At 42.7% G+C, this 16,848-nt stretch overlaps 1 protein-coding gene across 3 annotated transcripts; it reads right to left on the reverse strand.

Moving 5' to 3' along the window:
• Nucleotides 1-72: 72 nt before the first annotated feature.
• Nucleotides 73-16,251, reverse strand: LOC126915118 (fatty acyl-CoA reductase 1-like). Of its 3 annotated transcripts, XM_050719537.1 has the most exons (5): nt 15,790-16,251; nt 14,946-15,160; nt 14,191-14,472; nt 13,543-13,917; nt 5,899-6,055 (listed from the first exon to the last, which is right to left on the reverse strand). In XM_050719537.1, the coding sequence occupies exons 1-5, from the start codon at nt 16,209-16,211 to the stop codon at nt 6,042-6,044; spliced, it is 1,308 nt and encodes a 435-aa protein (XP_050575494.1). In that variant the 5' UTR covers nt 16,212-16,251; the 3' UTR covers nt 5,899-6,041. The 3 variants fall into 3 exon arrangements, 2 of the variants coding, with proteins under 2 accessions (XP_050575493.1, XP_050575494.1); XM_050719536.1 differs by lacking the exons at nt 13,543-13,917; nt 14,191-14,472; nt 14,946-15,160; nt 15,790-16,251 and adding exons at nt 73-797; nt 3,469-3,696; nt 8,289-8,573 and having other exon boundaries at nt 5,576-6,055; XR_007710027.1 differs by lacking the exons at nt 13,543-13,917; nt 14,191-14,472; nt 14,946-15,160; nt 15,790-16,251 and adding an exon at nt 6,285-8,282 and having other exon boundaries at nt 5,951-6,055.
• Nucleotides 16,252-16,848: the final 597 nt, after the last annotated feature.

The raw sequence follows: 16,848 nt of genomic DNA on the forward strand, positions 1-16,848 counted from the left end.
ACCACCGTGTGGCGCAAAAGCTGCTTTTAATCCAACGTAAATATGTACGTAGAAATAAATACGTCAGGGTAGTTGATTTTGAATTCGAGGTTCAAATAGCATATATTGTGACCATTTTCCTTATCGTTATGTACAACTATGACCGCTCGGAAGACGTATCGATATACCGTGTATCTTCCTTGACAAAGTTTCGCGTAATATACAGCTATAAACGCAAAACCATAATGCGCTCTTCCGTTTAATTTCATGTATTTCCAGCTTTTTTATCGCAAGATATTTGAAGCTACGATAATTAAACGTATTAATTGGAAAGACGAAGTGTCGTAAGATAGCTTTCGTGGTATTGCTATTCAAAAGTACATACGTTACTCTAACGTTCGAACACAGACTTTAAATGCGTAGGTAAATTTGACGCCTTAATCGTACAATGACACGTGCCACCTCGTGCGAAGTTAAAACTGGCTCAGAGTTCATCGTGCTTTGCAAGCACGTGATATCCGTTGAGGAAGAACGCGCAGAAGAGGGATACCGCGATAAGAAAGAAGAAAAGTAGTCGGAAGATTTTTACGAGGCTGATATTGCCCTCGTCCACGCAATACTTCTTGGCAGCAGCCGCAGCGCACAGAACGTAACTCTCGACGTCGATTTCCGTGGAAACCGGAAATGCATCTTGGTCTTCTGGGGTGAGACGTTGCTGAAGCAAGTACACGCGATTCCTCTCTACTGACCACGGCCTCGATGAAATTGACTCAAGGGATCGAAGTGCATTACGAACTCTCCGGTGTTCCTCGAGAAACCTGCGGAGAAGCAAAGGTTTTACTTCCACTGATCTCTTTCCTCCTCGTCTCACCACCGTTTTGTTCGAACCCTAATACCACCTCCCTTGCCTCCAACTTTTGTTATTTCCAACTTGAACGATTCGCATCTGTTTCTCTCGCCAGCAGATTCCCTTTCTGTCGCATCGCCGTTTTTCTCTCGACTCTCGTTTTACGTTCCTCTTACATGTTGCACGCTCGTAAATACATACACACACATAATCGTTCACTTGCTTCGATTCAACTTTCAAACAGGGCTTATCTCGCTCGTTGCATTTCGAGATATCAACCATGGTCCTTGAAGCCGACGAGTGGAGCAAGAACGAGACGTTACGGCCAAAGCGGAACTACGCTTCTCCAGTTACAACAGTTCTGCGAGTTCGAATTTGTCGAGACTAAGTTCCTTCGACATCGACTCATCACGATTTCATTAGCGAATCTCTCGCGTCTTCCTTAAACTTAAACTTCGCCCGATATTTTCTATTCTCCTCTTCTCGTTTTCTACTCGGAGACGCACGACGGAAAATCGGTGTCTCGCTAATTTGTCTTTACTTTCACGTACACACGTAGGTTATAATTAGTCGAAAGTATCGTTCCGCTGTTTAATCGATTAACGCAATTAGACGCAGTAGGGTACCGTAATTTCCTCTGACTGATAAACGGCTGCAGAGACGTCGGGCTCGCGACACCGCGTGCAACACGTTCCTAACCGTGCGATCGTACGCAGATCGATGAGGTGCACTCGATTTCGCCTTTCGACCGTCCAACGTACGTAATTGTAAAAGTTCCTCGACGACGATGTTTGACTTTTCCAAGTAATAAAGACGCGTAAGCTCCTGCGACGTAGCCTCGGGACATTTTCCGATGGGACACGAAATCGAATCTGCGAAATATTTTCTCAAAACTAGGCGCGTTTGGCGTACAAACGTTCGAACGATGTTTGAGCGAATTATTTGTCGAGAAGAGCTTGGTCGCTATAACCGGTGATAATTGAAAGAGATGGAGTTGATAAAAGTTTCTTAACGCGGATTTGGATATCTGCAAAGAGTGACTGAAGCGATACCATGTTTTTCGTCCTCCGTATCTTTAGGAGTATATGGCACAGTCCTTTTGGTCACAGCCAGATGACATCGAAAGCAAGGCGAAGCTGGCCGTTACGATTATTCGATATGCTATTCGACAAGTAATTCACATTTAGTCGTTTATCGAAGCGTTTCAATGATCTCTGAAGCGCGCTTCAAAGTAACAAGACGTGAACTGGAATGAACAGTTTGACGAACAGTTTCAACGACATACTAGACTACGTACGTAAATAATAGCATTGACGTATCTCGCTCAACCTGGTCCATTACGCTACGTTGCACTAATTTGTTCTACTTTATCCGTGATGTACTAGGAATTTTCTAAATACATAACAATAATAGCGGTATTGTTACGTGCAACTTGACTATTATTATTATTTTTATTGTTGTTGTTATCATTGTTATTATTATTATTGATTTTTCAGTCAAAGATACTATATTGAAATCTTATGATACATTCTGGCACGCATTTCGACTCAATTCTGTAGTATTTGATATTTACAGCGATATTTTAGTCTGATTACTAAAATGTCGAGGAAATACGAGGAAAACGCGTTCCTAATCGCTACATTCGTTTATACCTGCAGCTGCAACGTACGCCTCACTGTTGACAATGTTAACGCCAGTCGACACCACGAAAGCTATTCTCTGCTGTTTCGTAGACAGGTGGACATTAATTTACAATGATCGCTGCATGGAAGCGTATCCTTAACATCAACGCGTCTAATGCGCGTCTATGAAGCGACGCTTCGTGTACAGTGGATCCAGCTCGAATCTTATTAACGATTAAAAGAAATACTAATGGTACGCATTTGACGCGATTAATCGTATATACTCCGTAGTTCCTCCGATATTGGACAAAGAAGAGAAAGAAAGAAAAGTTGGAATCACGCGGACCGGCAAAGAAACGCATTTCAATGAAAGCTATCAAGATTTTCGGGAAGTTTGCTCGTTGCCGGGGCAAACTCGCGATTTTTAAAAGCAATCAGAGAACGAGTCCGCAAGTTTGCCGCGGGGAAAACGAGTTTCCTTTCGACTGTTACACTTTTTGCCTTCTTTCCCGAACTGCCCTTTTCACTTCCTCCCTCTTGCTTTCTCTGTCTCGTCGATTCGGATACCGTCGTCGGAAAACCTGTTTATTTTGGGTATTCACCTAAATCGTAGTTTCGAATAACTTTTACTTTTACGATTGCAGCGCGTTTGCCAAGTATGCCTGTGGACCATTTCCTAGCATCGGCTCTTATAGCCGAATGCAACCTCTGCGCCACCGCGCCGCTCCCTACCGTCAGCAAACTTTCCTGAAAATCTTCTTCGAACCTTCTTTCCGGAAACTTCATCCAAGCAGTTTCGTCCCGTGTCCGATAACTTAACTCGTCTGTTCGTTAATCCTTGTCTCTTTGTCGCTTTTGAATAGGCTAACACAGAACGCGTCCCCATCAAAGTTCGGTAGAAATTGCGAAATTACGATTAAATTCCTGACCAACGTCCAAGTTACGAGAATCGTTTTAGTGCATTCGACTGTGCGACTCGAATAAAAATTCAAAATATCGTAAATTTTTAGTTCGTTATACCTTTTCTTTGCTCCTACCAGTCCGAGAATCGTGTCACAAAGCATAGATGGCAACCATTCGAAAAGCAACACCAGAGTCCGATACAGCGCTACCATAGATGTCATTCCTCGGATGCCGAAAGTCGGATACGCAAACTTTTGATTAGCCCGTCGACCTTTTTTAATCAGATCGCTCCATGTGCATCCTATAGAGAACGCGTTATACACCACTGCGGTTTCTACGTTTTTTCTGCAACAATTCAAAGGACAATTATAAATTCGTTTGTAATTCAACGTACCTTGGGAAGAATTAGAAATTTGGATTGTTTGGTAAAATTTCAACACGTGAGAATAAACGGAAGCGACAGCGGTATAGTACTTACATAGGAGGAGAAAGCATATATCGTAAAGAGTAAGGCGATATTTATTTGATCAGTTTCTAGAATTTTGCGAAACCGTTTAACGTATCATTGGAATTTACGAAGCTTGAACTATCTTTCGTGGCAAGATTAAAGGAAATAACTTCATCTGTACCCTCGTAAATCCGTCGGATTTTCGGTTTTAGTATGTAAGTAGATACTCCAACCTTTATAACTCTGACCACCGAGCTCTTTTACTTGTATTTTTATAGGAATCCTCCCTGATCCTCGCGTTTTTCAGAACCTTATTTACCTTTGTTATTTGCCCTTTCCCATTCTCTATCCACTTATTTTAAATCAGCATCACAACCCATCGTATATTTCGTAACCACAACTCATGGCTAAACCTATCTTATATTACGATCGCTCTTCAGAAATTCAACTTTTGCAGCTATCTCCGGCTTTAGCGATTTAACATTGATTTTTACCGTCGTTTTGAAAACACGAAAATTAAGGGAATTTTCACGGGCATTGGCCGTACCTGCTACGATACGATCTCGCGACTTACTCGCGCTTCGTTTCACAGCTGAGACAGAACGAAGGGAAAGCGTGGAGATACAGGTCGGCAGGAAACGTCGAGTTATTACGTATCGTTCGGTCGTATAGTATCACGAGGATATAAATACATAAAAATTGGCCACTTAAACTTTGAGTCTTAACGTCTTAAAGAAAACGTCGCGCAATTTGTATTTTCTCTTTTTCCGAGAAAAGCAGAAGTCTCTTAATTTAGTAAAGTAATTAGAAGTAATTAGTAATTAGAAGTAATTTAGAAAAATCCTTTGCTTCTGTGCGTGATTCCTGATGAAACGGTAACCGAAGGTATTTTAATGCGACTCTCCACCCGGTATTGCTCGATGCAATAAACGTTGACCGCGTAAACTGCTGCCTTCTCTCTCAAAAGAGATTTGAACGCTCCAGTAAAACGAAACCGCGTTCGTTTGGCGTTAATTTTAATCGCTACGTTTTAGAGCTGTTCGAGAACAGCGAAAAAGGCAACGGTCTGTGAATCGAATACACAGACTCGCTGTTTACACGCGCGCCTTAAACGTAGTCTCAGTTCTTCGACTCTTTGTTCCGTTATTATTTCGACTTGTTGGATACCGTTTACCGCTTTGTTTTCTATCGAGCTACTGCGTCAATTTGAATTTCGGTCTTTTAAACTAGTTGTTGTTATTCAATCCCCGTTTTATTATTCGACACGCGATTTACGTAAGAACTAATTGCGCGTTTTCCCGCACCGATTAACTTTCTCTATTTCTCTAATAGATAACTACAACGAAGCGAGAAATTATCTTTCGATCGGTAATTATCGCGTCAAAGTTACTCGAGGAGACAGCAGTTTTCCGGAACAGTTGGTCCTTATTAACCAGCGATCCTTATTAGCTCGCGCCTTCGTTACCTGGTGGTCACTCGCGTGTAATTAAACGCAAATTTACTGCCGGTAAAGCTTCCTTAACGATCAGTCGATGGTCCCACGCGACGAGAAGTCGTCTTCTTTCGAAGCCAACTTCGAGATATCTGTGTCCCTTACGAGTTGATTTCGATTCTTTTTCCTCGTAAGTAAAAAAATCGTTGTATCAGTCGCTTTTATTCGTAAAACGACCGAACCGTTTAATCGGAATCGTGTCGTCTTAGCGTAAAAGTAGCGGAGAAATCAGCGAGAATGAGGAGACGGAGGAAAAGGAAGAGGAGCAGGAAAAGGGTACTTACGCGGTGGCTCGTTCCCAAGCAACGGCGATCAGGGTGTTGACCGTGAAGTCGATCGGAATGATTTCCGCTTGAAACTCCGAGTTACCGAGGGCGAAGCCGGCTCCTACCATCAGAGCCGTCGGTCCTTTGAGAAGATCGACGAAGCCAGGCATAGGCTCGCGCAGTGTCGGTCCGACCAGCGGAACTCGCACCAGAGCCACGGGCCCGTCGATCGCCTCCTCTTCTTTCTCCAACGATTCGACGATTCGACCCTCGTGATGGAAAATGCTCGTGATCGCTGCCACTGCTTGAAGACGTGGCAGTTTTTGGCAGAGTCGAAATACCTCGTTGTACGGACCAGCCGCGTGCAACACCACGCTCACGTTTCGCAACAGTTCCTTGTCCGCTCTCGTCGTGCCCAGTCCATCGTACAATAAATTACCCTCTAACGCCTTCACCCGAGAAATCGCGTTTGGGGCCTCCTGTCTCAGTCTCTCGAATCTGTAGCAAACGAATCGAACAAGGAACTCGTTGTTTGTTCAATTGGATCACGGCCAGACTTAACTCGCCAATTTAATTCAAAGACGTCGAGAATTATGGGCCACCTTCTCTTCGTCTCTGGCTCGTACATCGGCGAATTGTTTGGAACTCTAACGGTACTACCGCATAGTGAAAGAAAAAAGTGAAAGCATCTACTTATTTCTTAGTCGATACTTTTATTAACACGAACCTGTTAAAGGCTAATTACCGGATTACGCGTTGTTGCAAAGCCGAGGAAACGAAAGATAATTTTGTAATTGAACACGGTGTTCGCGCCGATTAAAAATCCACCGAACGAATTAAGCGCGGAATCACAACGTCTCTATCGCTTTCTTCCGACGAAGCTTTTTTATCCGTTTTCTTGACGATGTATCATCATTCTTTCGAAGTGTATACCGCACAGCGTACGCAGCCAATAGCGTGTTGTCGGTGTTTGCAACAGCGGTAGTTAAGGACGTCGCAGACAGTCCTTCTCCGCCCCCTCGACTACGAAGACTCCTATTATTGTTCGTTACACTATAATCCGTCTGCTATTATGTCAGCGATTTATCATCGATATTTTCTTGTTACTAGAAGACAGCTAACCACGAACATAATCCTTTTGTGGTAGATAGATTCACGTTGGATCGCGCGGTTTCCAAGTTTCGTTTTATTTTTATCCTACAACTCACAATACCCACCGTTGATGCTACGTCAGCGTGCTCGTAGATTCTTTTCACAAGACTTCGCGGTATAACGATATTCTTTAATAGTTGCTTTCTACGAAACTTATATCTTATTTCATCTCGGTTGAATTTTGCTCCGGTCTATTATCATAACGAAAGCATCCATTTTTCTCGCAAGAGAGATATTATACCAATTGTAAATACATCAGAGCGACATTTATCGTATCGGCTGCTCGAAGGTTACGTTTAATTATCGTAACGCGTACTCGCCAGTGGTGAATCGTGAAAAGCGGTAGATCCACTTAAACCTGCCGAGGACTTATTACGAAATCTGGATAGAAGATAAACGAGTTACTCGTTTCTCTTTTATTCCTCGAAGTATATGAGTTAATTACCTGCGAAATAATTTGGAAGAAACTATCGATTTCTGACCGAGTACTGTGCACGATGATGTACCAGGAATTAAGCGATGTCCACGAGTCACGATTTATTTTGACAAACATTTTGTTCTATATTTTGACCTCTGTCTCCCCCTCTCCCTTACGACGTTGTAACGTTATAAGTACTTGAAATAGTTAAACGAGCTGACACGGTTGTAGCGAGCAGGCGGGGAAGCTAATTTACAGCCGCCGTTCCGTCTAACGAAGCTTTGAGTAGAATAGAAGGATCTAACGAATGCCTGATTAAAGCGAGATGCAATGTCTAACGCATATACGGTGTACAACATGCAACGTGCGAATGATATTGCGCGTAAGGAAAGATCGAAAGAATAGGAAAAAATGACAAATAAATGCTTCAACATTTAATCCTTGTTGTCATTTATATGGTTGATTAAAAGGCGAACTAGCATTGTGAAAACAAATAGCTAATGAAACTAAGGTAATAAACGAGCAAAAAACAGATATCGCAGAAGTAAATAATTGGAGATATTATTACGTTCTGGATTCATTGCGTTCGCGCACATTGTTGTTGTAAGCTTTATTCGCGTTAACGCCCATTTCTTTTTGTATATGCACCGTTTCGAGCTGTATATTATTTACGGCTTTATTGCGCGAATAACGATCTTGATAATATCTGTTTTCCGAACGAAGGCTGAACCATTGTTCTTGGAAAGCAAAATAACGAGGAAAGCGGGGAATGGTTAAAGCACCACGGTAAAATACTTGTGCTTCGATCAACGCCGAGCATAGGCCGACCGTTTGCACGAATTAACCAAACGTGCGGGCTTTTGTTCCGTAATTATTTACAGTAGGAAATTTCAACGCAATTCCGTAATATGTACCTACGATACCCAAGCTTTCGAAAATACAGAAATTCTTATAAATTTACGCGCGTTATTAACTCGAGTTAATTTCCAGCCGAATTAAAATACGATACTCGTCGTTGGCGAATCATTTAACGAACACTCTCGACGCACCATCGCGTCTCTTCGATTCGAGTCACGATCGTATCTAGATGTCAGTTCTTTAAACACCGTCTCCCAACCTCGACTCGAGAAAGAAGATAGGAAAGAAAGCAGACGTTCCTACCGTGGCGAAAGAAAGATGTTCTTTATCCTGTCGTCTTTGTTGAAACCGTGCCGGGACCGGACGATAGCGTAAACCTTTACATCGGGGAACGAACGGAGAATCTTTTCGAGCAACGCACGTCCTACGTCACTGGTAACTCCCGTTAGGAGCAGCTCACGATCCGCGTACCAGTCGCGTAGAGCCATGCTCATTGACTGACCAGTGGGAAAAGAAAGCAACCGATTTACCTAACCGGCTCTTGTCCCACCGGCATACCGCAGCAGGCTTCCTTTTACTATTTCATCGTTGCGTTTTAGCCTCCGACCCCGAACTCGATCGATACCAGTCGTGTTTACGTCTGCGTTTCCTAAACTCGGAGCGATTCGTCTCGAGAGATCGTTGCTCGGACTCGAGCCGTTTCCTCCGAGGAACCGGTTCTGCTCTTTGAAAGTTCCACTCGTAACGTTCACGTTATAACGCTCAAAGAACCTCTTGCGTTTTTGCGGAGGTATTCGATGCGTTATCTTATCGCTTCGAAAGTTCGCAGGCAACCAAGTGAAAATGGTGAAATTCGCCAACAGCGAAAACAATAAATTTTCAAGGCGATTTTGTCGAGAACGAATTAAAGGAACTATTCAGAACCCGAAGAGTAAAGTTCTATTTCAACCAATTAACCTGTCGATTTGCCGTCTTAATGAGTATTTACGAGCTATCCACGGGCAGATACAGCGAATTTATTTATCGATGAAATTAATCGAGAACGCGACGGCGACGCCGTCTTCCCTTTCAACTACTTTTTTAACGACGAAACTTTGTCATCGCTGGAGAACTTGTTTTCCGATAATTTCGAATACCTTTCGTATTTCATCTAGGAGCTCGATATCGACGATCGTGGACGGACTCGTTTCGTCGACCAATTTAATTCAATTCGAAGCTTAAGATGTTTGCGTTAAGAGGGTTTCCCTTTAACGCGGCGTGTCGCAAACCGTTATTACAGTCGGACCAACAACGAGGCCCGGACGCTCCTCGATCGTGTATAGACGCTTCGCAAACGTTCGATACATCTCCATGTAAACGAGACTGCCGGTACATAAGCCAAGATTGCCAACAACATCGAGTCTAGCGTCAAGTGGTTCTACCATCGTATCCGAGGAAAAGTTTAAAGGTAACGCGTTTATTCGTTTATAAACGCTGAAACGTGCGCGTAACAACGATTTCGTAGGGACAACGTTATCCTTCTAAACCGAGGCTATTTGCGTTTTCATTTCACGGAGACGACAATCGCGACAGAAAGTACGACGGAACTCTGTCTGTTAAAACCCATTGAGAAACAAAATAGCTTGGATATCAGATTGTCCCGTACAATAGGATTTTATAGACTCTTCGTTGTACGAAGGACTTTCCGCTCGAAAGATACGACTTGGTGGACGAAAACCGTAATCGATCGTATCTGCTTGTTTCGTTAAAAGACGAGTCCTTGCATTTTAATATAGCAAGACAGAACGAAGAAGATTCGATGGAATTTTACCGTGAACTGTAGCACGGGCTCGACGCTTCTTCGATTTCGGTCTCCGGACCGTGACCACAACCGTGTCCACATCTACAGCGAGTGCAGAACTACCGGTTGCCAGATTTAACATCATCGACTACTTTTTCAACGAATATCAAAGGACACGCTGTACAATTCCTTGATCATGACCCGTGGAACAGTCTCGCGGAAATGAAACGATCGTTAATTTGCATTTGGACGACGAAATGGTAGGCGCAATCGGAGTAAGTTGCCGGCTAGCATTAATAATCGTCGTCACTATGCTGAATAATTACAAACAGAATTCGCGGCACCAGAAACACCGGTAGCTGGTAGGTTTTTTCACCTTTCCGGCCGGACGACGCGGCGCAACGGCGCGCAATTTCCCTGTAACGCAATACGACCGGCTACCCACTTTTTCCCTCTAGCTATATTCCCATGCATGAATATGTACGGGTTTGCCGCGGGCGAAGCCGTATGTTTCGTCGCGCGGTATCGTATCTATGGTCTACCTTCGGACGTGCCAGTTATGCTGTTTGCGAATATAAATTCCAACCAATTCGAAAGAAACCGCGAGCCACGCGTACCTGCAAACCCGCGCAGCCTGCGTCACCGTTTTCACGTGGACACGTTCGTTATCAAGGCATGTCGATATCCGTTTCCCTATCGATGACAGTGTTTGCACGCATCACGAACGTGTTTCGTTCTGTCGCTCACTTTCCTGACATACCTACCGACGTTGATAAATTTTCGCTTTTCCCTATTTTCCCCGCTATTCTTTGTATCGGTTTTCTTCTGAAACGTCGCTTTATCTTTTTTACCATCTTGAAAGACTTTTGGAAAATTTATTTACGCGATAAAACGATCAATCGGAAACACGGAGACGATAAAACTTTGCACACGATGCTTATAACAGAGCGTAGAGTTTCGGAGGCGGGATTCTACGTGTACGAATGTACGTAGCTGTTTGCGTGGAATGGATGTGAATCACCGCGGAGCGACGCGCGGCAACAACTCGGGAATTATAAATAGAACGATATACGTTATGGAATCGGTGTCTCGTTCTAGGATCGCCATCGCAATTACCGTAAGCGCTTTCAGAATTTGCAATTCCGGTGGTTACCCGAATCGATATCGATTGCTGCTTAATAGAATGTCGCTGTTCGAATTTAGACCGAACAAGATTACAAAATCTTGGTTGAACCAAATGACAGAGTTCGAACGCCAGCGGCCTGAAACTTTTTTACATTTACGAATTTCACAGATTGATAGGAAACGTAGAAGTATATTTTATACGTATTTTAATTTCGATGAAACATCGAAAAACGTTATAAAAATTAAACTCAAATTCCGACTCGGACGTAATCGAACGCGAACGGTAGACCGATACTATCGGATAGATATCGATTACGTCATCGCCGTTATTGTTGCACACAAGTAACAAGAAAAACGATCGTTATTCGTTGTATACGCACGTATACATTTCTATGGATACGTCTCGTCGGCAACGAGGCTAATGTAAAATTATATAGTCAGCTGGTACAACGGGTCGTGAGTTAATTACCGTAAATTAATAACCATTTCGATACGAAATTATCGTGCGACCTGTGTAACGCTGGAAACATCGTAATTGAACGGAACGAGGGGGTTTTATTTGGCCATAAAAACGAAATGTACGATTTAAAAGTTTGCGCTTTTAATTACGATTTGTTTTCATACCCGCGGTTTCACCGAAACTACGTGTATTTTTTTATTCGGCCGTTCGTGCGTTGTAATCATTGAAAAAGGAATTAATAAAAATTGAGGAAATCGGACGTAAAAGTTTGGCGTGAAAAGCTGCCCGAAAATATTAACTCCACGCGATTAGGTTTGCGAATACAATGCGCGAGACGAAGGGACAAGAGTGTGGAGGTGTGGCGTGATAAGCGATAAGTGGTAAGACACACGCGCAACCGGTCGCACGCAAAATTAGAATTTTAAATCGCGCCACGTGTAGCTGTTTAGTAAGAAAACATTTACAAATTATTATCCCGCAATATCCGAGCGTTGCGTATTAACCACACGAAGGTGCAATAATAAGCCGTGTAACAACAAACAATTGGAAACATGGCGTTTCAGACGATCTATTTTTCTCGGTATTTTCGATCACACGAGCACTTTCGGGTCGAATACAAAGCGTATAGCTGTTAATCGCGAAGTAGCGTATGCCAAACCAAACCAGTTTCTCGCGCAGCGTGGTCCACAGCGATAAAGAACGCGCCCTTCCGTTTACCCTTCCGTTTTTCTCTTTCCGTTGAACAGATTTAAACAGATTTGAACAGATTGCGTGCCACTGATGATGACATCTTTCCAAATGACGCTTTGATCGCGATGAGACGGATTTAAAACGCAGCGAAAGTTTTAATAACTCGAAAATAGCGTAAGAGCGACGGGGATTAAATTTAAAAGGACGCCTTTTGGACACGCGAAAGTCAAGCAAGATTTCAATTTCAACTCGACGGATACCTCGGCTTAATGAAATCTTCTTGAAAAGCTGAATCCACGCGAAGGAACAAACTGTCGCTGAATGAAAAAATTTCCCAAAGAACGTCTGCATTAAGCGCAAAGTACTCGATCTCTCGAAGATCGTTGCGTTTCGGTTTCGCTGAATTTTGTATTGGACACGATTTACGCGAAGAATGAACAGCGTCGTTTCAAGCATGTTCCGGTGAAAGCGCGCAAACACCGGAAGGGTTGTAGCGTACGGAAGTAACGACGCCTTTAAACTTGTCCACGCATCACCAGTATAATTTCCAATTTCTTAAAGTGCTCTTGCTCTATGTTAGATCATTTTATCACGCGTCGTGCCGCACCTTCCCTTCCCGAGTATAGTATTCATTGTGACCGATCAAGAGGTCGCGCGAGAGTCTATAGTATATAGTAATATATAGTAAACTAACACGCAGAATCGTTTGTCGCCTAGAACAACTTTCTAATAACGCCCGCTGCTAAATCTCCCCGATATGATTTTTCTTCCGATCAAAAGTTTTTACGCGGCCGAGATCGCAGACTAGTTTCTCGTCGAACAATTGTTTTACGTTTTGCGATTGCTCGTATGCTGAAATTAACTACATACAGAAATCTACGCTTTGACTGCTACGTGTACGTACCTTAGTACTTTTACGAAGGATTTACGTTTAAGAATTGTTGGATATTATATAATTATGATTTCATAGCGAACGAAACGACTGGTTGAGCGTGGGCCATTTCAAAACAGAAAACGCGTCAGAGCTTTCTATTTGCCGTTTAGTATCCCTATCTGCGATTACTATGCCAAATATCGCGAACCACGAGAGAACATTGTTTTTCTCTTAGTAGAGCAAATAATCGTCTGAAACACATGGAATCGCGCTATTAGTCGATGAGACTAAAATTCGGATTGTTACGGGTACAAATTTCTCCATTACGATCCAACGATCGACGGAACATAAGATACAAATTTTCGAATTTTATTTCTTTTCTTTCCGCTTATATCGTACAGGCGGTAAAGTGATTTTCTTAGGAAGTTTGATCCAAGTTTCGAAAGCTAAATTCTATTTTATCGACTAACTGCGCCACTTAACAAGTTACAACGATCAATTATGTTACGTAGTCTAAATCTAGAAACATATAATCTTTACAATTCGACGATTACAACGAAACCGTTGTAGGAAAAAATGTGTACGATCACGGTACAAAGTATCGCATGACTGGTTACGAGGCGATTACCGGGCGATCTCGCGATCGCTTTGACGATCGTGTCGATGATGCTCTTCTTTTCTGTGACATTGGACTCCTCTTTCCATCCTAGCAAGATTTGTTGGATATCGGAGCTGAAAACACACTCTCTCTGGTCTGGATCGTAAATGTAGCCGAACTTGCAAACGCACTCGTAACCACCGGGTAGGTTGACGCACGTTTCTCCGTCCTCCGTCGAGCAGCCGTGTTCACCTCGAGCGCACTCGTTCACGTCGACGCAAAGACCGAATCTGGAGGACCATTCGTATCCCGGATCAAGACATTCGCAGCTGATGTTGATTCGATTTGCCACCAAGCTCGGGAAATCTCGATTTTCTTGTCGATTCAATGTACATTCCCTGTGAGCTGTAAAAAATCAAGAAGGAAGTTTCGTTCGATATTCCTTTGAAATTTATCGAAAATGGCTTTCTCGTACGATTAGGGTATGGTAAGGTATGATACGGTAAAGGTACGTAACGATTAAGAAACGTCTGGGAGTAAGCGTGAAACACGATGACGGTGTCTTTGACTGGCGAAATAATGGAATATCCGATAGGAAATTAGGTGGAGCGGTGGGATCGAAAATGGTGAGAATCCGCTTATGGTGGCAGTGTAAGGCGTAAGGTGATTTCTACGCACCCGGTGGGTTCCCAGCGTAACAGGGATTGTCCCGCGACTGATGGCAATCCGTCATATCCCGGATATGTTTCATGGGGCAACAATGATCCGGACAGAAACTATAAAGGGCGCAGGCATATGGTATCGCGTCATCGGTTCTCGGGTCTTCGTTCCCGGAATCGGATTCGACCCGACAGTTGGCGTGGTTATCGCACGACTCTCCGAAAATGCTCAATTCTGGAACGCCGAGCATCGTGTACCAGCACATGTAGTAACTGACCGTGGTGCGCCACTGAAACCGTTCTAAGTCCAAACTTTCTTCTATTTATGATATAACGTGCCCGGCGTGTCGGCACGAGCATTTGGCAATGCACGTAGGGTCGAGAGCGTTCGAACAGTATATAAATTACATTTGGCAAATACGAATTGCAAGAGTTTGATCGAAAGGCAACGATGACTATATTTAGTCATCGGGCGATGCACTTTGCGGTGATGGCATGTATCGCTGACTCGGACTTTCCTAAGTACCTTTACGTACGACCATTTTCCGATAATCGAATTGCTCGATCGGCTCCTGGATTTTTCTCTGATATACTTTCCTCGTTGAAATTCGATGTTTTACGAAGGGAAAAAGTAAAACATTGCGAACATGAAAGAGTCGAAAGTTATCGAGTGTCGGAAAACAAAAAATATCTTATTGGAGAGATCGTTTTCGATATCGATCGGTAACTTTCCGTTTTTATTAGAAAGCTTTGGAAGAAGGCGCGGGTACTTGCCTATTGGACCTTGAAAGGGAGGCATGGTTAGATCGTCGCGTCTCTGACTTGCAAGACAATCCTTTTGAGCGGCTTGAATTTGCTTGGCGTTGTTCGCAAGATTCCATTTTTGTTCTCTCATGATCGTGACAATGTCATCTTCTCGCTTCAGAGCAGTCAGTTTAACGATGCTTTCGATATATTTCAGGCATTCGACGAAGCTCACCTCGCAGTGTCTGCGTACAATGGTCCAACATCGTTATTATCCACATTTACACAGTTTTTTCCATCTTAACTTGGATTTCTCGCTTTTATCACTAAATATTGTACCTCAAGCTAGCCAATCGATGTACGTATCGAAATCAAACGAACTGAGATTACCATAAATTATCCTCGTGAACGATTGGTTCTTGAAAGCCGCGTATCGCTTCAACAATAAACCAGTAGAATTTTGAGCATACGAAACGAATAATAAAAAATAATTTATTTCGTTTCTCGACGATACTGAAAAATTGATATATAAATTAATTCGTCGAACGGTATAAAATAACACGCGTAATGTTACGCAACGAACGATGACGATTTTTCGCACACATTTTGCTACTTTATACGTGGAAGCAATTTTTGAATTAGAAACGTAGATCTACTTATTTCTTCGATTATCAGTTCCGTCTATTTAGAAGTAGTACCAGCAAATACCATTTATTGCTGGAAATCGAATTGCACGTTACGAGATAGGAATTAAATTTCTTGCTTTGAATCGATTAGTAGATTCCAATTTCCAGTCATGAAATATGATTTAGCGATACGTACATCGAATAATTCGCTCTCGAATTGATAACGATCGGATGGCTACCACCAGTACCTGCGTACTTCCCAATGCAAAGACCTTAAAGGTGGTTTCGGAAATTCCTCGTAAAGTCTGCTCGGCGAATCTTCGAGCCGCTTGTAATAACGACGATCATAGTCTTGAAATTTGTGCGCCCGAATATAATAGGCGACATCTCGTATAACCTTGTTCTTGTCCCAGTTTGCGTCCCAGTCTTCGGTGGTTTCTTCCACGTCCGGCACGTCGGTTATTTTTATGTTGGCATCCATAACCTGTTCCGTCATTGGCACGGCCTCAATTTCCTTCTGTTCTTCCTCTTGCTCCTCGTCTTTTTCCATTTTTCCCAGGTTCTCGGTAGTGCCCGTCGTTGATATTATAATTGGCGACGTCGTCTGTTCCATTGCGCAACATGCAGGGAATACGTAGAAATGTAGGAACGCGTACCATATTATTTTCATCGTCTGCAATTTCCATATTTCGTCTCAATTCCACGCTGTTCCTCCCGACCATATTAATTTAAAGTAAGATAAATATTTAAATATTTGTACATTGGATCGTATAAAAACGAACGAGCGTGTTTGGATCGCATGAGAATTTATGGACATAACTTCAGATGAAATCGAATCCACGTTTCAAATGCAAATCGAAATGAAAGAAAAACTTATTCTTCCGGTTTCGATCTAACCTGGACAAATATAAATTTTAATTTTTTAATAATTATTATTATTTTTCCCATCCGTCTCTCTTAATTCTTTTAATTAAAGATCTCCCTTAATTCTTTTAACAGCCAACGAATCGCTCCGGAGAAGAAACATCGAAGATATCTCAGACTCGTCGACGAAATGATCCCTGCGATAAATGCAATGCATTTGTCGCTCTTCGATTCCTAATAATACGCAAGTTTCCACAAATAGCGTATGAAGAAACAAGCAAAACGAACGAAACTAACGTAATATGTTGTAACACGTACGTAGGTACATCGTGGACCATGTTCACTGTCATCGAAATTGTTTATGTGTTATGCGCTTAAACCATTCCTTACGTAATGCATAGTTCACGAAGCTCGACAAATTATTAAACGCGCAAACATCATCT

Source organism: Bombus affinis, chromosome 4 (genome assembly GCF_024516045.1).
Source record: "Bombus affinis isolate iyBomAffi1 chromosome 4, iyBomAffi1.2, whole genome shotgun sequence".
NCBI lineage: Eukaryota > Metazoa > Arthropoda > Insecta > Hymenoptera > Apidae > Bombus > Bombus affinis.